Source organism: Symsagittifera roscoffensis, chromosome 3, assembly GCF_963678635.1.
Source record: "Symsagittifera roscoffensis chromosome 3, txSymRosc1.1, whole genome shotgun sequence".
Lineage (NCBI taxonomy): Eukaryota > Metazoa > Xenacoelomorpha > Acoela > Convolutidae > Symsagittifera > Symsagittifera roscoffensis.
Genome location: NC_087064.1, coordinates 37,904,581 through 37,929,442, shown reverse-complemented (window position 1 = coordinate 37,929,442; position 24,862 = coordinate 37,904,581). Strand labels below are relative to the sequence as shown.

The window sequence follows — 24,862 nt, the reverse complement described above, 5'->3', positions numbered from 1 at the left end:
TGTATTGGTGATATCGTAGCGTTGGTTTCGCAATAGCCTAAAAGTCCTAAAGGTAATGTTACTTGATAGGGTGTATTGTTGTATACATGTAGAGAAATAATATCTGAATTCGAGTTTTTCAAATATTTTATGGATGAAATTGTGATTTTGAAAAACTTATGGATAGGTTTGAATTCAAAATCTGACATATAGAGTTGTTGTTTATTTTGTTTTTTATCATATTGGTGAACTTGTTTTATTGAAAAATTATATATGTTTCCTGATAGTGGTTTCAGGTGTTTTCTTTGTTGATTATATATCGGATAAAATTTTGAAAAGAATGGTGGTTGTTTATTTAATCTTTGAAAAAATGTTAGGGATGTGTCTTTTGTTTTTGTGTATTTATCTTTGATTAGTATTTTACTATTCAAAATGTTGATTGTTGGTATATATTTAGAGATAAATGGTATTCCAATAATATTGTGTTTAATATCAGTGATATGAAATATTTGTTTAAATGGTTTATTTAAAATTTTATTTTGCTCTATTGTTCTTGTGGGGAGAAGAAATAATTGAATTTTTCCATAGTTTACCAATGTTGATCCTTGCGCTGTTGCTAGTTTACTGGAGGTTTCAAGAGGCGTTAGTTTTGGGTGGATTGTTTTTATCTCATTCCATGTGGGAATGTTTATTATGTTTGATTCTGCTCCTGAATCAATTAAAAAATCAATTTCAAGATCTGGTGGTTGAAATTCTTTGTTTCTTGGACTTTCTAAAAGAAATGGTATTGTCCAAATTTTTTCTTTGGGTTGTTCTTTTTGTATATTTTGATAGATGTGATTTGTATTCAAGCATTTTGTTTTATTATTTCCATTGGATTTATTTGTATTGTTGATTTCGTTAGTTTCTTGTGCCGTTTGTGTAGAATGGATGGGTTCAATATAATAATTGTGAAGGAGTTCTGATTGATTTTCAAATATATGTGATGAAAAAGGTTGTTCATATATATAGGTTCGTAGTCAATTTCGACTGCTATCATATTTATGGAGATAGTGTTTTCTGTATCACTTTCTGAATCTGATGATTCACAGTTTATTTGATTTAGTTGTAGTTCGTTATTTCCTGTGTCATCAATACCTGGGGGGTCTGATGTTGTTTCTGGATTTGATTGTACTTGATTAATATGTCTTTGATGTTTAGGTGTACTACTTCTGTGGCGATTGTTAGAATTATTATAATGGTTATTATTCGTGTGTGGTGATTGGGAATAATTTCTATATCGGTTATTATAACTTGAATGTCGATTTTGTGAATTATTTTGTGATCTGTTTTGATAATTATTGTTTGGTCTGTTATAGTTTGATCTATTATATGAGTTGTTCCTTGATCGATTGTTCGGGTAATTCTGGTTTCGGTTGTTTGAATAACTTCTATTTCGATTATTGGAGTAATTTCTATTTCTATTGTATGATGAGTTTCGTGATTGATTGTTTGGATAGTAATTATTTCTTGATTGGGAATTAGATCTAGAAACAAATTGTGTTGTATTCGAATTTGATCTGGAGTAGTTATTTCGACTATTTGGTCTATTGTAATGATTTTGTGACGAATTTTGTGTATTTCTTCGTTCTGGTGATCTTCCTCTATAACTTGAGTTATATGGTGATTGGGTTCTCGTGTAATTGGTATTGTTCGAAATTGGTTTTCCTGAACTGTTGTTGCTGTATACATTTTTGTTTGGTAGATTTTGATCTTTCTTCATGTATTGATAGAATGATTTATTTGGTTCTTTATATTTTTGAGGTTTGTTTTGATTGTCCTGTTGTTTTTGTCTACATTCAGCAATACTATGTCCGTATCGTCGGCAATAATTACACCATTTTTTGAAAGATGGTTTGCCTTTAAAGTTTGGGTGCTTTTCATAAATATTGAGTATTTCAGTGATTTTTTCAACGAGGTCTGTATCTGATTCCTGTATATTGTTGATATTTGTGGTATTTGTTTCAATTCGGTTAACATATTGTCATTTCAGATTTTCTGTTTCTTCAAGTTTCATTGTGATTTCCGCTTGCTCTACTTTGTCTACTAGTTTTCGAAAATCTAAATCGGGCTCTCGAATTGAGGAGGGATGGGATGCTCTCTTTTTTATTGCTATTTTCCTTAATTGAGGTGTTAAGGTCATCATTAAGATTTCTGTCATTTTTGTGTTTTTATAGTCGTGTGTATTTAATGAATATGCTTTTCGAACTAGTGTTTCGATACGTACTGCTAATTGTTTGATGGTTTCATTTGGTAATCTGCGAATTTCATTACATAAAACTCTTTGTTGTTGTTTGTTCCTCTCGGAGTCAAACATTTTTGAAAATTCTTGTGTAAATCTTTTCCAGTTTGATTTTATTTCTATAGGCAATACTGAAAACCATTTTTGGGCTGCGCCGTCTAAGGTTGTCTGTATCAACGCTGTGCGTCGATGTATCCAGTTTTGATGTAGTGGCGTATTAATTGGTTCAGGTCCTATATTTAAAATTAAATTTGCTGTTACTGCATTTAAATAATCTTCTACAGAATATTCAGGGTCTGTTCCTGTGAATACCATTAATGGTTTATTTGATGTTATTGATGATTCACCCATAAGGTATGGATTCATTGTCATTTGTAATGATTCTGCTGCATTTGGCATTTTTGAAAAATTCGAAAGTTGAGTTTTTGTTATTTCGTGTTGTTGAAGGTAATATGGAAGTGGTATTTCATTTTGCATTTGTGTTGGTTGATACGAATGTGTAATCATTGGGTTTTGTGGCTGAATTGGTTGAAAAGATTGTGTTATAATTGGGTTTTGCATTTGTATTGGTTGTTGATTTTGTGTATCTATTTGATGTGGGGAAAAAATCCTATGATATGTATATGGTTTTTGCACTCCTTGTCCACGATATTCTTGAGTATATGGTGCAAACATATCTGGTTGTAAATAATCATCATCAGAGGATATGTAATCCGTTTGATGAGGTGCTTGTTTTTTATTTTTATTCTGTTGAAAGAATGGGTAATTTTCACTACGATCCTGTGGAGGATGTGAATTAGTTTGAAAATTTACTGAGTTGGTTGTTGCCATTGGATTATCCCAATAGCGAGATCTTATCTGATTATTATTATTTTTTCGTGGGGGATAGTTTGTTTTTGATGAATGGGTATAATTATAATTGTGTTCCGCAAAAGTGTTTCTTGTGAATGTTCTGCGTGTTTTTGACGGTATTGTCATGGGTCTATATGTTTGAGAATCCATTTGTGAATATTTTGGAGCAACCGAAGGTTTAACGGTTGATTGTAAGGTTACCTGTGCTAGTGAAGTGTTTGTACTTCTTGGTGTTGTTAAATTTGGACGTATTGGTGAAATACTTTGTTGTGTAGTTGTTGTTGTTTGTACAATTTCTTCATTTATGAAGTGTGATGGTGTCTGAATATCTTGCTGAGTGAGATTCCTAGTTCCATTAAGGTTTTCATTGTGTATGACGGTCGAGTTTAAGCTGTTATTTCGCGTATCAGGTAGAAATGTATTGTAGTTAATGGCGTTGCATCAATGGTTAATGGTACTACTCTTACATAATCTCTTGTATAAGATATTGTACTTATTGCTTGACTTGCAATTGATTGTGGGATATTTATAAATGCATAATGAGACCATTCGGGGTCCCAAACGTAGTCTGATTGTTCTGTGATAGCGGTATCATCGTTTGAATTTTGAGGTCTGAAATTTTTTCTTGCTTGTGAAATTAAATCTATATTATGTGTGAAATAATCTATTATAAACCATGCCAAAATTTTTTGTAAGTCATGTTTTGTATGTTGTGAAACATCATCTTTAGTAAAATTTTCTTTAATTATATGTAGGAAAGTTGAAAATAGTGTGATTTCATGTCGTACCCTTATATGTTTAGATGTCTCTGTCGGTGAGACACTTGGGATTGGAATTTCGTTTTCTAATATTGAGATATAACTATATATTATGGCAAAAACTTCATTAGTGAATATGGAGTTTGCTCTTTGTGAGTTATGATATTGTATGCTTTTTATGTATTCTGAGAATAATTTTGAAAATTCTAAATCAAGGTCGTCTGTTTGAATTACATATTTGTGGTGATTCGGGTTTGGTGAGCTGAATTCTATGGTGTAGATTCCGTAATGTTGTTGCTGTATACATTTTTGTTTGGTAGATTTTGATCTTTCTTCATGTATTGATAGAATGATTTATTTGGTTCTTTATATTTTTGAGGTTTGTTTTGATTGTCCTGTTGTTTTTGTCTACATTCAGCAATACTATGTCCGTATCGTCGGCAATAATTACACCATTTTTTGAAAGATGGTTTGCCTTTAAAGTTTGGGTGCTTTTCATAAATATTGAGTATTTCAGTGATTTTTTCAACGAGGTCTGTATCTGATTCCTGTATATTGTTGATATTTGTGGTATTTGTTTCAATTCGGTTAACATATTGTCATTTCAGATTTTCTGTTTCTTCAAGTTTCATTGTGATTTCCGCTTGCTCTACTTTGTCTACTAGTTTTCGAAAATCTAAATCGGGCTCTCGAATTGAGGAGGGATGGGATGCTCTCTTTTTTATTGCTATTTTCCTTAATTGAGGTGTTAAGGTCATCATTAAGATTTCTGTCATTTTTGTGTTTTTATAGTCGTGTGTATTTAATGAATATGCTTTTCGAACTAGTGTTTCGATACGTACTGCTAATTGTTTGATGGTTTCATTTGGTAATCTGCGAATTTCATTACATAAAACTCTTTGTTGTTGTTTGTTCCTCTCGGAGTCAAACATTTTTGAAAATTCTTGTGTAAATCTTTTCCAGTTTGATTTTATTTCTATAGGCAATACTGAAAACCATTTTTGGGCTGCGCCGTCTAAGGTTGTCTGTATCAACGCTGTGCGTCGATGTATCCAGTTTTGATGTAGTGGCGTATTAATTGGTTCAGGTCCTATATTTAAAATTAAATTTGCTGTTACTGCATTTAAATAATCTTCTACAGAATATTCAGGGTCTGTTCCTGTGAATACCATTAATGGTTTGTTTGATGTTATTGATGATTCACCCATAAGGTATGGATTCATTGTCATTTGTAATGATTCTGCTGCATTTGGCATTTTTGAAAAATTCGAAAGTTGAGTTTTTGTTATTTCGTGTTGTTGAAGGTAATATGGAAGTGGTATTTCATTTTGCATTTGTGTTGGTTGATACGAATGTGTAATCATTGGGTTTTGTGGCTGAATTGGTTGAAAAGATTGTGTTATAATTGGGTTTTGCATTTGTATTGGTTGTTGATTTTGTGTATCTATTTGATGTGGGGAAAAAATCCTATGATATGTATATGGTTTTTGCACTCCTTGTCCACGATATTCTTGAGTATATGGTGCAAACATATCTGGTTGTAAATAATCATCATCAGAGGATATGTAATCCGTTTGATGAGGTGCTTGTTTTTTATTTTTATTCTGTTGAAAGAATGGGTAATTTTCACTACGATCCTGTGGAGGATGTGAATTAGTTTGAAAATTTACTGAGTTGGTTGTTGCCATTGGATTATCCCAATAGCGAGATCTTATCTGATTATTATTATTTTTTCGTGGGGGATAGTTTGTTTTTGATGAATGTGTATAATTATAATTGTGTTCCGCAAAAGTGTTTCTTGTGAATGTTCTGCGTGTTTTTGACGGTATTGTCATGGGTCTATATGTTTGAGAATCCATTTGTGAATATTTTGGAGCAACCGAAGGTTTAACGGTTGATTGTAAGGTTACCTGTGCTAGTGAAGTGTTTGTACTTCTTGGTGTTGTTAAATTTGGACGTATTGGTGAAATACTTTGTTGTGTAGTTGTTGTTGTTTGTACAATTTCTTCATTTATGAAGTGTGATGGTGTCTGAATATCTTGCTGAGTGAGATTCCTAGTTCCATTAAGGTTTTCATTGTGTATGACGGTCGAGTTTAAGCTGTTATTTCGCGTATCAGGTAGAAATGTATTGTAGTTAATGGCGTTGCATCAATGGTTAATGGTACTACTCTTACATAATCTCTTGTATAAGATATTGTACTTATTGCTTGACTTGCAATTGATTGTGGGATATTTATAAATGCATAATGAGACCATTCGGGGTCCCAAACGTAGTCTGATTGTTCTGTGATAGCGGTATCATCGTTTGAATTTTGAGGTCTGAAATTTTTTCTTGCTTGTGAAATTAAATCTATATTATGTGTGAAATAATCTATTATAAACCATGCCAAAATTTTTTGTAAGTCATGTTTTGTATGTTGTGAAACATCATCTTTAGTAAAATTTTCTTTAATTATATGTAGGAAAGTTGAAAATAGTGTGATTTCATGTCGTACCCTTATATGTTTAGATGTCTCTGTCGGTGAGACACTTGGGATTGGAATTTCGTTTTCTAATATTGAGATATAACTATATATTATGGCAAAAACTTCATTAGTGAATATGGAGTTTGCTCTTTGTGAGTTATGATATTGTATGCTTTTTATGTATTCTGAGAATAATTTTGAAAATTCTAAATCAAGGTCGTCTGTTTGAATTACATATTTGTGGTGATTCGGGTTTGGTGAGCTGAATTCTATGGTGTAGATTCCGTAATGTTGTGTCAAATTACATATATCTTTCAGATAGTGATCAATAATTTGTCTTTTGATCTTTACATCTGGGAACCTTGCTTTACATGGGCTGATTCCGGGTTCAAATAAATTTAGGAGTAAATTCTTGCAAAGTATATGCTGTCCTCTATCATTGGGTGCATCTACGAGGAAGGGGTAGATATCGTCATCATCTGGACTATCTTCACTTGGGGTGTGTGTTTGGCTCATTTTTTCGTTTAATGACTGTTAATAGGTAATTATCGATATGTCTAATTGGTTGATTCCAATTATATAAATGTACTGGTCTGTGTTTATATTGCTTTTTTATTCTTCTTTTTCCTCTTTTTGATGAATTTGAAGTTGTTTCTGAGTCGGAAAAATATAATTGATCGTGAATGGGGCAATTTTTATCTATAGATTCTTTTAATTTATAAAGTTCGTCTAAATTGCTGGCTTCTGATTCTGAAAATGCGTTTCTATTTTTGGAAAATCTTTTTCGTGTTATTTGTCTTTGTTTGTTTATTATTTTCCTTTTTAGTGTTTGTCGTTTTGTTCTAATATATCCAACTGTTTGTGTATGAGGTGTGATTACAAGGTCGTATTTTTTGTTATCTATTTCACAGTTGTGTAAAACGATTGTTTGTTTATTTCCTAGATTTTTAAATGACATAAGGTTTAGGATGACGGATGCAAAAAGTTGTTAGATGATTTCTATTTTCTTAAATTGTTAGTCCTTACGATTTTTTGGTTAGCTTAACCTGGGTCTATTTGTTCAGGGTTGGAGAGAAAAGTATATCGATTCCGAAGAATGATTTTTTACTTTCTCGTGGCTAATATAAGCTAAGGTGTTAACTTACTTAATCTTACTTAGGGGTAATGATTGTGTTCAAGGGTTGGAGAATAGTAAATCGATCCACAAGGTTCAGGTATAATTAGAACGTGAGTAGTTCGTTAGATACTATTTTAAACTTACTAAGTCTATGATTTATCCTGGGTCTTGATAAGAGGAGGGTTCAAGTGAAGGATGAATAACCGAAGTTCTTCACTGTTTATCCTAATTTGAATGATTAGTGTTGTTCAAAAATTTCTATTAGTCTTGGGTTTTTTGAAAGGGTTGGATAGTGAATCGACGTTTGAGGTCGTTAGACACTAGCTAAGTGGGTGGGGGAGAACAAAATTGTTTTTTTTGATCCAAGGATAGGCCTTGATGATCAAGTTTTAAATGTAATGAAATAGAAAAATTTAATGTAGATCCAAGGATAAGCCTTGATGATCTGATTTTAAAATTATATTTTAAGTTTAAAATGGTTTAAATTGTTCAAAATTTTAGTTTTTGATGTTTAGTGAGCTGTTATGTTTAGGTGATGAAGCTGGGACTACAGATGATTTTTATGATTACTAACAGTTTATTGTCATGCTACTAATTTTTATTTTGATTTTCAATATCTTATTTTCGTGCAACTTCTTAGTCTAATACCGATACTAATCTTACTCTTATACTATCTAGTCTCAGGTTGTTTAACTAGTCTCTGCTAGGCTCAATAGATCTAGGGTATACTGGTTTATTGCGGCTGCTGAAGTTCCTTAGGAGAGGCAACTAAATTCTAAGTTAAATTCAAATCTCTCTGGTGCTGAAATTACAAGTAATTTCAGCACTTACAAATAAGTGGGTTGTTAGTTAGATGGATCATGATTGGTTAATATTAAATACTTTACAGTGGTAAAATATCTAATTTATCCAATCATAAAATGTAGTTTAGATCAGGTTCCAAACCGTTGAAATAAATTTTATCACCAATACAAAAATAGATTCTCGTAAACGGTACCAAAGTTGGATTGTTATTGGGTGGGAAGTTTGAGTGGGAGCAACCGCCTTGTTTTTCAAAATTTAGCGTTTCTCCGTGCAATTTTTTTCACGTTCAATTCCAAGTCCTCAATACGCCCCTCTGTTAAGTCAGTTTTTTTCAAAGAAAAATTAAGGAAACGTTGAATTCAATTTTGTTATCGGTAATTCAGCAACAATGATGACTGGTTTATTTAGATTACGTGGAAGAAGTGAAGCGTCTCTCTCCTTACGGAGTAGACATAGTTCTCGACTCTCTCTCGGGCGAAGATGTCGCCAAGGGCATCAATCTCGTCAAGCCCATGGGCCACTACGTGCTCTACGGATCCGCGAGTTCCCTAGTCAATGACCTACCGTCGCAACCCGCCGGAGGAGCAGCCGGGGGTGCGGCGGGAGCGGCGGCTAGTGTGACGTCACAAGCCAAGAGTAGCATCCTAGGTTTGTCCTCCCCTTTGGCCAATTTCGGTACGTTTTTTTAACCTTTTTTTACCTGCATCGAAATAGATCTGCAGCCTGCACTCTTTTGCGATCATGATCACCAAGCCTGCAAGTCCTGTGCAATTGTGTCGCGCAAAACTTAGCCTGCAGCCTGCAGCCTGCAACGGTAGTAGTATGTATTGACACAGTTAAGTCTGTATCGCGTGCTTTAGTTCCTATTGCTTTTTTGTTCATCTTAGATGCTCGCTTGCAACACATGTAAATTGAAGAAACTAGGAAGCCCGAGATTTTTGGACCAATATTTTTTAAGCTTATCTCTATTTCAAATCTCAAAAAGTATTTGATATGTATGTATTGAAAATAGGTTTTGAAATTTATGTAATTACGTAATTAGAAGGGACGTGTTGGTTGTCCTAAACTGGAGAGGGAACAAATCGGGTAAAAGGGATTTGCAACTAATGAATCCAGTTTAGGGTTATTTTCTGTCATTTTGTCTGATGAGGGAAATTAAAGACAGTTAATACTTATTGCACTATGTTGTCTTGAAATTAATGTTTGTGCACTTGTTTGCTCAGTTTTCAAAAAAAATACAATACCTTTGATTTTTCTGCAAAAAGACACAAAAAACTAATGGAAACGTAGTCTAAGAGAAATTGTTTATTATAAAAAAAATCCAAAAACTGAGCACCAAAATTATTTGAAAAATTAAGCTGCCAGACTGGTTATTTAATGCAGCTTTTCGCCTAAACAGCATGGACCGTTAGTTTTATTACAGCCCATCTATTGTTTTTACAACCCTAGTAGACGATGATGGGCTATCTTTGTAATAATTTGGAAGACATTGCCCATCCTGGTCAACAAGAGTACTGTCGAGTGTTTTGTCAAAATTCAACTGTTTCAGAAACTGAAAAGCCAAGAAACTAACAACAATTCGAGGGTTTTTTTCTAAACTTTTTTCAATTAAAAAAAATTAATTCTGCAGATTCTTTTGATTTGAACCCACAACAATAACTTGTAACAACTGAGAAAATGATATATTTTAAGCACTTCCAAAATTGCTACACTTGAACTATCAAATCACCAACTGATCAAAAATGCATCAAAATGAGCCAAAGGAATAATACAAGATGGGTGAAGCTTCAGTTATGTGGCTACTAAACTTCCAAGTGCAAGAATAATGCGATTGTTTTATGAGGAAAAATCCTAGAAATAAGGGAATGCTATACTTGCCACATCGTGCCGGCCAAGATTTTCGGCGAGCCTGAACTCAAAAATTACTTTTAAGAATCCAGAGTAAGAACAGTTATACCGCTGCTATGGATTTCTAAGAAGGAAAACAGAGGCAAAAGAAGAGCTGGCTCCAGTCAGACTAACAGAGTAAAACGCTTATCTGGCAGACGACCCAGAAAAATTCACTTTTCATGTCTCGCTGGTATACCGATCGACATTGACAGTTGGACAAAGCTCATCGAGACTCACTAGCTGAACTGGAACGGAAAGTGGCTGTCTAACGAATCTCTTTTCTCATTTGATGTTGACTTGGCAGGCATGGAAATTACCAGCGGCAAAATATTTGATGTAGCGAATGATTCATGGTCTCAAATGACCGCCGGAGAAGGAATTCGTTGATGGACAGGGCTGGCACCCCTTGTAACTTTAAACCATCTGGCTTTGGTTTAACCGCAACTGGAAACTAGAAGTCCACAACTTTTTCGTTTTGAACGTTTTGAGATGACATTAGCGTTTTTGTTCCGACTTTCGTAACGAAAACAACGGAATATTTCTGCTCGGGGTGGGTTTTTTTCAGACGAATTTCGACTTTTTAACTAGCCATTTTTGACGGAAGTTTTTTTATACCATTCAAAAAAGATTTTTGTCCTGAACTTAAATTTGAAAAAATATTTCACCTGTGATCATTTTTTGTAAAGTTATGGGGGTTTAAAGTTTGCCATTTTGATCGACTTGGGACAATTAACGCGATATATTTCGCGCTATTAACGTGTAAGCGGAGATTTAATCCGTCTTAGAAATAGTTCCAAATTGGTTGAAAGAAGCTTATTTGCCGTAATTAATAAAAGGAGCGAAATCTATCCTTTTGTACTTTACATGGGGTGCGGGCGGATGATTTTCTTTAAAAAAGGTCAATATTTAGAAAAAATTTTCATTTTATTTTCTTACATGTAATTTTGGATCTACTTAACAATCTCCACCCCTTTCAAGAGAGAAGGGAGGAGGGGAATTGTTTAGTGCTATTTTACTGTATTCATTTATAGGGGTGGATACTCTTAGGTAGGTACCATAGGGGGGGGGGACTGTTAAGTAGACCATAATTTTTTTTATCTTTTTACTGCTCCATAGACCTTAAAAGGCAGTCGGAACAATCAGGGCCTCGCCTTGATACGAGCAGTCTTGTTGTTCCGACTTTCGATACGAAAGTAACGGAATATTGTGCTCGGGCTGGGTTTTTTTTCTTTAGACAAATTTCGACTTTTTATGTAGCCATTTTTGACGGAAGTTTTTGATATCTTTCGAAAGGTATTGTTGTCTTGAGCTCAAATTTGAAAAGAAATTTCAGCTGTGATCATTTCTCGTAAAGTTACAGGGGTTTAAAGATTGCCATTTTGGCCAATTTGGGACAATTAACGCGCGATCTATTTTGCGCTATCATCGCATAAGCGGAGAGTTAACCCGTCTTAGAAATGGTTCAAAATCGGTTGAAAGAACCTTATTTGCCATAATTGATTTTTTACAAGGAGAGAAATTTATCCTTTTGTACTTTATATGGCGTGTGGGTTGATGATTTTTATTTCAAAAAATTTCAAATTTTACCAAAAAACTTATTCATTTTGTTTTGTTACATTTATTTTCTTAAGGTTATTACTGCTCCATAAACCATAAAAGGCAGACAAAACATTCAGGGCTTCGCCATGATACGAGCAGTCTTGTTGTTCTGACTTTTGATTCAAAATTAACGGAATATTGCACTTGGATTGGGTTTTTTTTCTTCAGACAAACTTCGACTTTTTAGGTAGCCATTTTTGACTGAATTTTTTTTATCATTCAAAAAGTAATGTTGTCTTGAGCTCAAATTTGAAAAACCATTTCACCTGTGATTATTTTTGTAGAGTTATGGGGGTTTAAAAATTGCCATTTCGGCCAAGTTGGGACACTTAACGCGCGATTTATTTTGCGCTATTAAAGCGTAAGCGGAGAGTTAATCCGTCTTAGAAATCGTTCCAAATTGCTTGAAAGAAGCGTATTTGCCATAATTGATTTGTTACAAGGGGCGAAATATATATTTTGTACTTTATATGGCGTGTGGGGGGATGATTTAAAAAAAAATAACTCAAGTTTTAGAAAAATTTTTTTTTTCATTTTGTTATAATACTTATATTTTTTTTTATTATTACTGCTCCATAAAACTAAAAACACAGTCGGAACATTCAGGGCTGCGCCTTGATACGTGCAGTCTTGTTGCTTTCGAGTTTGGATGACAATCTCATTTACGATTGAATTTAAATTTTCTTAAACCCAATGGCAGATAATTCTAGAATAAAAACGAAACGAGAAAGATCTTGGAAAACGCGCGCGCAAAAAGCGAAAACTGTCAGCTAATAATGGAGCTAATAATTGTTCCGAGGCTTCCTAAATTAAACAAGACTGCTCGTATCAGGGCGAAGCACTGAATGTTCCGACTGCTTTTGAAGGTTTATGGAGCAGCAGTAATAACATAAAAACATTATATGAAATAAAATAAAATGAAATTTTTTTCTTCTAAAATTTGATTTTTTTTTCTTCTGAAAATCATCCCTGCACACGCCATATAAAGTACAAAAAGAGAGTTTTCGTTCCTTGTAATACATCAATTATGGCAAAAAAGCTTCGTTCAACCAATTTGGAACAATTTATAAGACGGATTAAATGTCCGCTTACGCGTTAATAGCGCGAATGATATCGCGCGTTAATTTTCCCAAATTGGTAAAAATGGCCAAAATGGCTATCTTTAAACCCTCATAACTTTACGAAAAAAGATCACAGGTGAAATATCTTTTCAAATTTGAGCTTAGGACAACAATACCTTTCGAATGATATAAAAAAAATTTCGTCAAAAATGGCTAGTTAAAAAGTCGAAATTTGTCTGAAGAAAAAAAAACCCACCCCGAGCACAAATATTCCGTTACTTTCGTATCGAAAGTCGGAACAATAATTACTGACACGAGTGGCCTCTCTACAATAAAACAAACATGAGTTATCCCAAAGAGATCTCAATTTCAATTTTCTGTCCTTCAACTGCAAAAACTGATGACACAATTATTATAGTTATCTGAGAAAATCGAACGAACCTTCTATAATTTTTTTTGAGCTGACATACTGTTAGTTTTATCTCAATGATCTGTTATATAGCTTTCCTGGTCGTGATTTATTGATATGAACGAAAATACAGCAGACACAATTGACGTATAAAATAATCCTTGTTGTTCCGACTTTCGATACGAAAGTAACGGAATATTTGAGCTCGGGGTGGGTTTTTTTTCTTGAGACAAATTTCGACTTTTTAACTAGCCATTTTTGACGGAACTTTTTAATATCTTTCGAAAGCTATTGTTATCTTGACCTCAAATTTGAAAAGATATTTTACCTGTGATCATTTTTCGTAAAGTTATGCGGGTTTAAAGATTGCCATTTCGGCCAATTTGGGACAATTAACGCGCGATCTATTTTGCGCTATCATCGCATAAGCGGAGAGTTAACCCGTCTTAGAAATGGTTCAAAATCGGTTGAAAGAACCTTATTTGCCATAATTGATTTTTTACAAGGAGAGAAATTTATCCTTTTGTACTTTATATGGCGTGTGGGTTGATGATTTTTATTTCAAAAAATTTCAAATTTTACCAAAAAACTTATTCATTTTGTTTTGTTACATTTATTTTCTTAAGGTTATTACTGCTCCATAAACCATAAAAGGCAGACAAAACATTCAGGGCTTCGCCATGATACGAGCAGTCTTGTTGTTCTGACTTTTGATTCAAAATTAACGGAATATTGCACTTGGATTGGGTTTTTTTTCTTCAGACAAACTTCGACTTTTTAGGTAGCCATTTTTGACTGAATTTTTTTTTATCATTCAAAAAGTAATGTTGTCTTGAGCTCAAATTTGAAAAACCATTTCACCTGTGATTATTTTTTGTAGAGTTATGGGGGTTTAAAAATTGCCATTTCGGCCAATTTGGGACACTTAACGCGCGATTTATTTTGCGCTATTAAAGCGTAAGCGGAGAGTTAATCCGTCTTAGAAATCGTTCCAAATTGCTTGAAAGAAGCGTATTTGCCATAATTGATTTGTTACAAGGGGCGAAATATATATTTTGTACTTTATATGGCGTGTGGGGGGATGATTTTAAAAAAAAAATAACTCAAGTTTTAGAAAAAATTTTTTTTTCATTTTGTTATAATACTTATATTTTTTTTTATTATTACTGCTCCATAAAACTAAAAACACAGTCGGAACATTCAGGGCTGCGCCTTGATACGAGCAGTCTTGTTGCTTTCGAGTTTGGATGACAATCTCATTTACGATTGAATTTAAATTTTCTTAAACCCAATGGCAGATAATTCTAGAATAAAAACGAAACGAGAAAGATCTTGGAAAACGCGCGCGCAAAAAGCGAAAACTGTCAGCTAATAATGGAGCTAATAATTGTTCCGAGGCTTCCTAAATTAAACAAGACTGCTCGTATCAGGGCGAAGCACTGAATGTTCCGACTGCTTTTAAGAATTATGGAGCAGTTAAAACATTAAAAAATTAAATGTAAGAAAAAAAACGATAAAAAAATCTAAAATTTGAATTTTTTTTTGAAATCTCCACCCGCACGGAATTAAAACTACAAAATAATAGATTTCGCTACTTTTATCAAATCAATTATGGCAAATAAGCTTCTTACAAACAATTTGGAACGAGTTCTAAGACAGATTAAATTTCGCTTACGCGTTAACAGCGCGAAATATATCGCGCGTTAATTGTCCCGAATTGGCCAAAATGCCAAATTTCAAAACCCCATAACTTTACGAAAAATGATCACAGGTGAAATATCTTTTCAAACTTAAGCTCAGAACAACAATACCTTTTGAATGTTATAAAAAAATTCCGTCAAAAATGGTTAGTTAAAAAGTCAAAATTTGTCTGAAGAAACAAAAAACCCACCCTGAGCACAAATATTCCGTTACTTTCGTATCGAAAGTCGGAACAACTAGGCGCTAACAGAAGAAGACCACGATGTTAGCAACAAATTAGAGCAGTGCGAATTACATTAAAACACAAGAGTACAATTCAGTTCAAAAGACAAGGAAGAGAACAATCAATTCAATTTGGGCAAAAACGGTTAGGTCATCGAACTCCATCCATTAGAGTTTGCAACTACCACGAGTACAGAATTTTCTAAAGTTATCCATGTAATTTATACAAAGCTGCTGAAGGAGCTATTCTTTGTTTGAGTTCAATAGCCGACGCTCTCAACCTTCATCGGAGTGATACAGCAGCTCTTGGTTCAGCATTACAGTCTGGAAACAATTGCTCCATTCATATCGCGAATCAATGCGGATCAAAACCATTCCAGATTGGCTTAGACTATTTTCGGAATGGACAACTTTTCAAAATTTTAAAAATATTTTTCAATATTTTTTGAATGTTTCTGTAACCAAAAGCTGCTTCAGTTTGTTAAATTGATAATCGGCATGATAATTTTCGACTTTCTCGGAAATACCCTGAATAATCATGTGTCCTGTTTCGATTTAGTTTATTTAAGTTCAGCTTTTTGTTCCGACTTTCGATACGAAAGTAACGAAATATTTGTGCTCGGGGTGGGTTTTTTTTCTTCAGACAAATTTCGACTTTTTAATTAGCCATTTTCGACGGATTTTTTTTTATCATTCAAAAGGTATTGTTGTCCTGAGCTCAAATTTGAAAAGATATTTCACGTGTGATTATTTTGCGCTATTAACGCGCAAGCGGAGAGTTAATCCGTCTTAAAATCGTTCTAAATTGGTTGAGCTTATTTGCCATAATTGATTTGTTACAAGGAGCTAAATCTTTTTTGTACTTTACATGGCGTGTGGGAGGGGGGATTATTTTCATAAAAAGTTTCAAATTTTAGAGAAAAAAAAATTTTCACTTCATTTTATTACATTTATTTTTTTAATGTTATTATTCTGCTCCATAAAACCTTAAAAGGCAGTCGGAACAACCAGGGCTTCGCCCTGATACGAGCAGTCTTGTTTAGTTTGAAGTTTAAATTATGTTGATAAGTAACTGCCTAAAACTATATCTTTGTTCATTGTTAAATTTGATTGCGCAATATGTGAGCGTGAGCTGATTGGTAGGTTACACGAAGCAGATCACTTCGACTCCATTGTCCAAGTGGCTTCCGACTCAAAAAGTGAACCAGTGGTGGCAGGTGGAGAAGGTCAACCCCATCAAGCTGTTCGACGACAACCGATCAGTGGGGGGCTTCAACCTCATCAACCTCCTGTTCGACCAGGGACAACACGCACTGGTGCAGGATGTGGTCAAGGACCTCTTCAAACTCTACAAAGAGGGCAAAATCAAACCAGTAACTTCTTTTTTTTTTACTGTTTCCCATCAATCTAGTCTATGCTTTTATAGTCGCGTGACAAAACTAAACAATGCGGCTGTCAAAACTTTAGAAACTGCTTCTTTATAACCAAAAATTTGCAATTTTTCACTATTGTAATATATCCATTATGATATTCACTAAAGCTCCACATTATATGGCCGCATTAAGTTAACATCCTCCCCTCTCCCTCTCCCACCCCATTTAAGCCAAGTTAAGATATTCCACCCCAGTATCTGTCTAAGAATAAAATTGCTAACCGTTGCAAGTAAAATGCTCGATTCTGTTTGGCTGAAAATTTCCAACTTAGAACCAAGTTAACATCCCCCCAATGGCTTCGGAAGGATGTTAACTTGGTTCACACGGCCAATTTCATTGCAAGAAAAACACTAAAATAACTTTGTTTAATAAAGACAGGTTCTACATTTAGTGGGTCAGGGGATCAGTTAAAATTACATTGAGGCCGACATTTTGCGAGGAATTTTGTGTAAATCTGCGACCAACTCCAACCACGCTACCTTTTACCTCATCCTAGCAGTGTATCTAATAAGTAGAATGGGTTGGTTATTCAGCAATGCATGCAGCAGTACTGAGTTGTTGAGTTCGGAAATTTGTCTTCAAGTATAACGAGTCGTTTGTTCTAACGAGATCCTCCTCAGGGAACCCCTCCTCAGAAGAATTTTGATAAGACAAGACAAACAACAGATAAGATAAGACACACAAATGTAGCCCGTTACTTGACAAAAAGCAAAGAATGCTCCGACTACAGAAATAACTGCAACAATGAGTTCTTAAGAATATTCGAAACAAAAGCTTTAAAAACCAAAGTTCCTCGAAATTTCTCAGTAGCAAGAGAAAGAAAAATTCAGCTTAAAATGTCAGCTGAAATTGGCTTAAATACGGTTGAAAATAGTTGAAAAAATTCTGAGCATCCACTGTTTTAGCCAGGGGCGGATCTAGGATTTTCTAGAGGGGAGGGGAGGGGGTGGATCTAGGATTTTTTCGAGGGTAGGGGGAGGATTTTCAAAAAATTTCGAAAAATTTGTCGAACTTTTTTTCTTTATTTTTTAGGTCGACCAAATTAATTTTCTGATCTCTCCTAAATCACTATAAAGACCCCATTTTGACCAGACTTTCTGCTGACCAAATTTTGAAAAAACAGGCCAAAAAAGGCGTTCTTAGGCACTTTTTGGAAATTGTTGACCTCAAAATTATTACCTTAGAAAAAATTTTAGGGTCCGTCACCAAAAAAACGGATACCAGAACAGAATTCGCCGAACATAGTTCCTGAGTGGAGGGGAGCGTCCGCCCCCCTAAATCCGCTGGTGGTTTCAGCGACAAATCGCAACTCTCTGGCGGAAATTTAGTATGAATAGCAGTTTTAAGCTATTAGTCGTTTCAGTCATTTTTTTCTACATTTAGAAAAAAATTTCATACTATTTTATGGGATTCCGAATCATTAAAAAGACTTTGATATGATACCATTTTCGATCTACTGCGAGCTTGTTGTATGTTCGTGAAATCACTGTTCAAACCACTGGAGTTAGACGTTGCCAGGTGTTGCCGACCCCAGTGACTGGGACTACCGCAGCACCTTAAATACTAAAACCGGTTATGATGATGATGACGATGAAACTACCCTTGGCCTTAGTTCCTTGTCACCTTTGACAACAGTGTGAGAGCAGGGGCCTTCTTAGTTTGCTTTTGTTTGAAGGTCATTGACTCTACTTGGGCGATGGAGGAGGTGACTGATTCGATGACTAGAATGCAGGACCACAAAAACGTCGGCAAAGTGCTCCTCGTAGTCGGTCAGATGCCTAGAAACGTCGCCGAACAGAATGGACCTGATTTGCGATAGATAGCGACTCCCACAGAAGAAAGAATAGTCTAGCTTTTTCTAGAACTATCTAGAAAAGTCACAACAACAGTTGAGTGGAGAAATTTACACGGGTGTTGAGCAAGGTACGCTTAGTCGGAAGTGTTGGATGTTATTATATACAGTTTGCATCTTTCATATAAAGTTGAACTACTATGGATTTGAAATGATAAATGTATATTGTCACCTGCAGTTTTGAACATTTTGAATCAAGAAAAAACTTTTCCAATCGAGCAAACAAATCAGCTTCACTGTGTATTTTAAGTGTCCATAATTTATTGCACGCAATTTTCATTTGATAATTTTAGATAACATTATTTTCATTAAATTTTGTAACCCAACTGCGCATTACTTTAAATTTGTTTGAAATTGTCTATTTTCAATGCTTAAACTCGGAATGTAAATTTTCATTACATAAAGCAAGCCTTGTCGATTTGATGTATATTTCAGTATTTTAAAAATGAATTCTGCATGATAAATGTAAAGTGTCTTATATATGCAATTTTAAATATTTATTTAAAATCTTGATTTTCCTTGAAGAGACGTAGTTTTTTGCATTTGTTTGTTAGCATGAATTTTAACAATTATTAAGATTTTAAGCAGCTGAAAATGTATAAAATAGTTTTTATAGGACATTATTCTCGTTACTTGGATATAGGGCACAAAATTTGTGGAGAACAAAAAATTGGGTATATCAAAAAAGCGATTTGCAGAATTTGCAAAAAGCGAACCACCGCACTTTTTTAATGTTAGAAATCAATTCAGCCGTTTTTTACTAGCTACTCATTTTTCCAATTTCACAGGGCAAATAATACATATAATTTAATTCGAAATTGAAAACTGCTGTATATTACCTGAAACTTTCGAAGTTCTAGAAAAAACGATTTGCAATTCAGAGACAAAATTTAACTGGGGTTCGGCTCCGATCCATTTTTGTTGCCAGATATCGAAGCCTTAAGTGCGATCACTACTGTGGTTTCTACGACTTGCAAGACATTGTGTGTGCCTGTTGGAAGAGTATTATTAGTCAACATTCAAAAAAATATAATAATTGACAAAGTCTACCAATTTGGAAGTGTTTATCAACTCAATCTTTAACAAAATTGATGCACATGAGTATAAAAAATTGTGTTATGCGCTTTATAACACAAGAGTGAAACCGTAACACATCTTTCTTGGTTTTTTTGATTAAAAACATTTTTTTTGTAACCATAAACTACATGTGAAAATGAAGCAAAGAAAAATGTTTTTTCTTTGTAAAACCCATGTAAAACTAATGGGTTTTGAATGTTTTGAGCAATTTATCACAAACCAATCAATATAAAGAATTAATTGATTTCACGAAGAATGTTGTTACACCCCGTAAACAAAATTACCGCGCACCGAACCTGTATGAAAAGATCGATGTTTGATTTCGAGCAGCTACCAGTTGTGTTTGGGCCTGAAAAAAGCGTTTTTCCTCTATTGTAAAAAAGATGTGACAGCGATAATTTTCTTGCATAAACGGAAAGTTGATCAAGTGATGTGAAACATTTTCATAGGGAAAAATTTTTAGCTCAATTTCATAATTTGCCTCAACCCTGCTGTTTTTTATTTTTTCGCACCGTCGGAAAAACCGGTCAGATATAGTGAAAGTTGGCTTTCTCGGACCAGAAATAAATTAGCAACTGCTTCAAATCAAAAATGAGGACTTCCAAAGATGGAAGGTGGGATCATATGCAGTCGGCCGATGTAAAATTTTTGATATCATGTTACGTAAACGATGTCTAACATTGTCCCTGATATTAGGTATTATAGAAAAATTTAGACAATTGAGTTGAATTTTTTCCACTAGGTTTCTTTGGAAATTAAGAAGTTTGTTCGCATCAGGCAATTTGTTTTATATCACTATGAACAGTCCATAACTCTTAGAAACAGACAGCGAGGCTTATAATGTTTTCAACGATTGCACAATCAACTTTACGTTCTGGGGGTTCAGGAGACTTTTTAGAGTAACAGAACTCCTTTACAAAAAATAAATACCTGAATGTTCGAAACAGGAACGGTTGACGTGAGTTCAAATAGGTTTTCCAATGTCAGGTTTTAACTGTTTTTGCTGACGATAAAACTGTAAAAACACTTCAAACGCTCAGAGACAGTGAAATAGAACGTCTTTTCAATTTAATTGGTATAATCGAAATAGCAAGCTAAGCTAAAAAAAATTGTTTTCGGGCAAGAGACTCAAAAATCAAAACAGCTCAATAAAACAGCCATGTTTTCCGGAAAAAAAATTGCCACAGAAGGGGAGAACAAGAAAGGATCGAAAAACGATGAAAAATAGACCTCTAGATGTTTTAAATATTGCACTAGAGCAAAAGAAATAGTTGAAAATTCCCTCAACATTTCTTGAAAATATGAGGATTTTGAACAGCAGGTGCTGATTGCTGGTTGATTTTTGCTTGCTACTTGCATCAGCTTTGCAGAGAAAGGCCCCTTGCCGACTTCTTCTTAATATAACGGTTTCAGAAAAACCTGATGGAGTGAAAGAGAAACCTGCGTGTTTTAACTGTTTGACGGCTTTTCATTCCGCCAGAAAATGCAAAATCAAAAGGCCGTGTCAAAAACTAAACTGCGTATCTCAATGATATTACCCGTGAGTTTGCAGTCATCCAATACATGCCATACAATCCATCCAATGCATGCAGTGAACGACTTCTGCAAAAACTTCAAATTAGTAGTTCATCGCGCATTCAGAGAATTTGTGTGATTGGGATCCATTTGTTATTTCAGTTTCGTGATTTGTACTGTTAATTGTGCAAAAATACCCAGCAAATTTGTAATCATCTAAATGGAAAATTTATGTTAATTGTCAAAAAGCGAGCAAAATTACTTTCCTTAGATTTTGAAGACGGAAAGGGTGAAAAGCTCTCACTGCCAGCATATTTTTCTTGTGGCATCTCATAAGTTGTCGTCAACTTAAAGAGAAAATGAAAAAAAATGTTTTGATTTGTTTTCCTATTGATATGAAATGTTCAGGCACAGCATCCTTTTTTATGTTTTTTATTGCACTATACCTTGTTGATGCTCTAAGGATAAATTAATTAACACTATGATGCATTTTCTGATATCTCTCACCTATCCAAAATCTTCTTAAAACTTCAAAATAATACTCAGCAGTTTTTTCAAAAAAATCGAGACTTTTAGCGCAATAGTCATTCAAAACGATAACTTTGAGGAAGAATTGAACATAATCAATAGGATCTTCAGTTTGTTAATAAATCTAGAAGAAAAAATTTTTAACCCACAAAAAGATATTCGCAGAGATCTGGAAAAACAAAAGATTGTAAGTTTCGGTGCTGTTGAGAATTGCCACAAATTTTGTGTGGATGGCCAGCGAAATGGAGAGCTTATTCTACAACCACTCAAATTCGAGTTTGGTGATTGTATCTTTCGAGAACTCGGGTTTTGGTCATGACTATCATTAAACAAGAGAGATTATCATTTAATCAAGTTTTCGGGTTTTGGTCATGACTATCATTAAACAAGAGAGATTATCATTTAATCAAGTTTTCGGGTTTTGGTCATGACTATCATTAAACAAGAGAGATTATCATTTAATCAAGTTTTCGGGCCTCTAAAAAGAGAAAGTGGAACCATGCCTACGTTTCAGGAACGAGTGCAATCATTTTTTGGGCCGAATAAAATAAAATATGACGTTGAAAAAAGTTGTGGGCTAAATATTCTATGGGTCTGTTTCCAAGAACAAAACTTACTAAAACTTACAAAACTGTTTCCAAGTAAAGTCTGTACTGCAGATAATCGTATTTCTTTCGGCTCAGTGCGCTTTTAATTCTCCAGAAACTGTTTGATTTGGAGTTCGGTACCCAACTTGTTTGCGTAAGCAAATAGAACCTAAAGCATACCTTTTTAGGTCTTTGGTTGTAAAAAAGTACGCTGAAGTTTTACACTAATTGCAACAGATTGTTCCTGAGCCAAAAATTGTTTCGATTTAAAAGTGCATGCAGAACTTTGAAACCCAAAAACAGAGCAATGGAACTTCAGAGTTGTTGGAAGCGCTTTTTCATAATTTTTTCATTGCCAGACTTTTCCTATTAGAGCAATTTTTTATTATCAGTTCTCGGCAGGTATTTTGGGAAGCTCATTTTCATTAAGTTGAATAATTTTTTTGCTTCGGTTATGTTTTCAGTTAAATCCAGTTTGGATCTAAATTAGAATATGGCACTATAGATGCTATTGTATCCTTTTTTGAGGGAACTATGTTTCACTGAATTTCTCTAACCATTATAACCCATTGCTCGTTCATAAACTTCAAAAACGTCTTGGGTAGTTTTCTGATAAATGCCAGACATTTGATTTGATCGCCGGGAGATAATTACAAAAAATATGTGAAAGTAAACAGTGTCAATGACCTGAAAAAGCTCGAGAAAAACTCAATAAAACAAAAATACGTACAAACCCAAGAAAAAACGCAATTGCTCAAAAATCATCCACCCTGCTCCATCTCCAAAAAAAGCCTTTTGCTCCCCAAAATAAATCACTGAAAGTATTTGCTTCCAAATTCCGACGAGGAAAGGATACTCCGTATTTTTAGGGACGAATGTTTTTACAGAGGTGAGCTGTGGTTTGAGTTAGAAAACCAGCTAATAGCTGCGCAAAACTCTAGTGACATATCCTAACTCTTTAGTTTAACTTTTCTTGTGTTTGTAATTTGTCTGAGATTTTCATTTGCTATTTTGTTAATCAGAGCGAAAAAAGAAATTTGGTGTGCTTTTTTTTCTTTTTTTTTGCGTAACCTAAATTGATACTTTTTCTTTTCAAACTATAATGATTGGAAATGAAAAAAAGCGCGGCCACGAAAAACTATCTATTGCTAAAGAACATTCGGTAAATCAAAACTGCGCCAAAATATCAGATACAGTTAATTTTTAATAAAACTTAAAATGCTGAAAAGCAATTTATCAAAAAAAAATTTGAGATATTTTTTCAAATTAAAAAAATCCTGGCTGCAGAAAATTTTTGCTCGCACCAATGTCTTTCTATTTGAAAACAAGAAACACAACTGAAATTCGAAAACAGAAAGAGTGTTCGAAATCTTGAACACGAGTTATAGCCTTGACACATAAAACTTTATTTGTTTTTTTATTCTAAAAAAAATCATCTTGTCTTTAATGATTTGTTGAATGCGTATTTTTGAAAAAATTTCAAGGACATATTTTTCTCGACGTTTTCAGAACCACAAAAAAATCACAAAACACAAAAGTAATAAAAAGAAATTTCTTAATAAAAAAAGACAAAAATTAATCAGTAAAAAATTTTGTAGGTATTTTGAGAAGCTGAGTGTTAACAAGTTCAACAACTTCTTTACCTGAACAGTGTATTCAGTCAAATCCGAATCTGACTATAGATGTTTTTGTTTTCTTTATTGAGGAAACTGTGTTTAAAGGAATCGATCTATCTATCTTAGCCCAATGCACATTCAAGGACCTGAAAACGCGTTTAACACAGTCTCTATGGGCATTTCGCTGAAGAAAATTTTTCACGTGGACTTAGAAACCTTTTTTTTGAAATTGCTTTTAGCAAACAGAAAAAATATGTATATATCTTAAGAAAAAAATCGAAATTTGAAGAAAAGAATTTTAGTGCCTCACAAGGTTCGATATTTTGCCCGCTTCTATTCAATTTTTTAACAATATAAAAACAGCAACACTCATCAACAAAATCGTAATATGTAAATTGATGCGGATAATACAGTCATAAAAACAACCTCTTCTTTAAATAGTCGAAAAGCAGATCACCATGAATTCTTTTTGGTTACCAAGCGAAAAATTGAAACTTAACACAGAATAAATTGAGCTATGTGTTGTGGTTGAAAATCAGCAGCTATTTTGTCTAAAATAAACATAACATGGCAAAAAAACAGAAAAAAACTTAGAATTTTTAAATATCTCAGAATAATTATAGATGAAAAATCAGTGCTCGAAACCCACATAAACATTTCGAAAAAAATAGGCCAGTACTGTGGGTTTTTTACTGAGAAATTTTTTGAACTTAAAAGAAGTTTTTATCTACAAAGTGTTTTTGTACACACAGAGTCTTCGTTTACGCATCAAATGATAGAATAAAATGGAATAACCTAGAGATGCTATTGGGTTGGCTTCTGAAATATTTTGTTACAAAAAGTTTTTGGTTGAAACAAACAGATAAGAAAATATAGATAACTAGGTGCTGTGCGAGTAACACAGAATGTTCAGATTATTTTTAATAAAATAACATATAATAATTTGTAAAAAATCAAAAAAAAATTTAAAAATTGAAAACATTTTTTCAATCTTCTGGAGGTTTTTTTTGTTTTTAAACTTTTTTCACCCAAAAACAAAAATTGGTAGAAAACACTTCTCGTTTACTAATTTCATTGAGTGAAATTGAATAAAAATTAGTTTCAAAAACTCAAA

At 33.8% G+C, this 24,862-nt stretch overlaps 2 protein-coding genes across 2 annotated transcripts in view; one reads left to right on the top strand and one right to left on the bottom strand.

The window, feature by feature from the left end:
- LOC134841394 (synaptic vesicle membrane protein VAT-1 homolog-like) overlaps positions 1-18,932 on the top strand; it is a gene marked incomplete at its 5' end in the record, with an annotated part of 34,618 nt that extends 15,686 nt beyond the window's left edge. The window contains 3 exon segments of the mRNA XM_063857355.1: positions 8,667-8,933; positions 16,284-16,513; positions 18,249-18,932. Of these exon segments, the coding sequence (XP_063713425.1) occupies positions 8,667-8,933; positions 16,284-16,513; positions 18,249-18,392 (641 nt within the window). The 3' untranslated portion in view covers positions 18,393-18,932.
- LOC134842146 (sorting nexin-12-like) overlaps positions 1-24,862 on the bottom strand; it is a 457,691-nt gene that overhangs the window by 237,719 nt on the left and 195,110 nt on the right. The window lies entirely within an intron of this gene.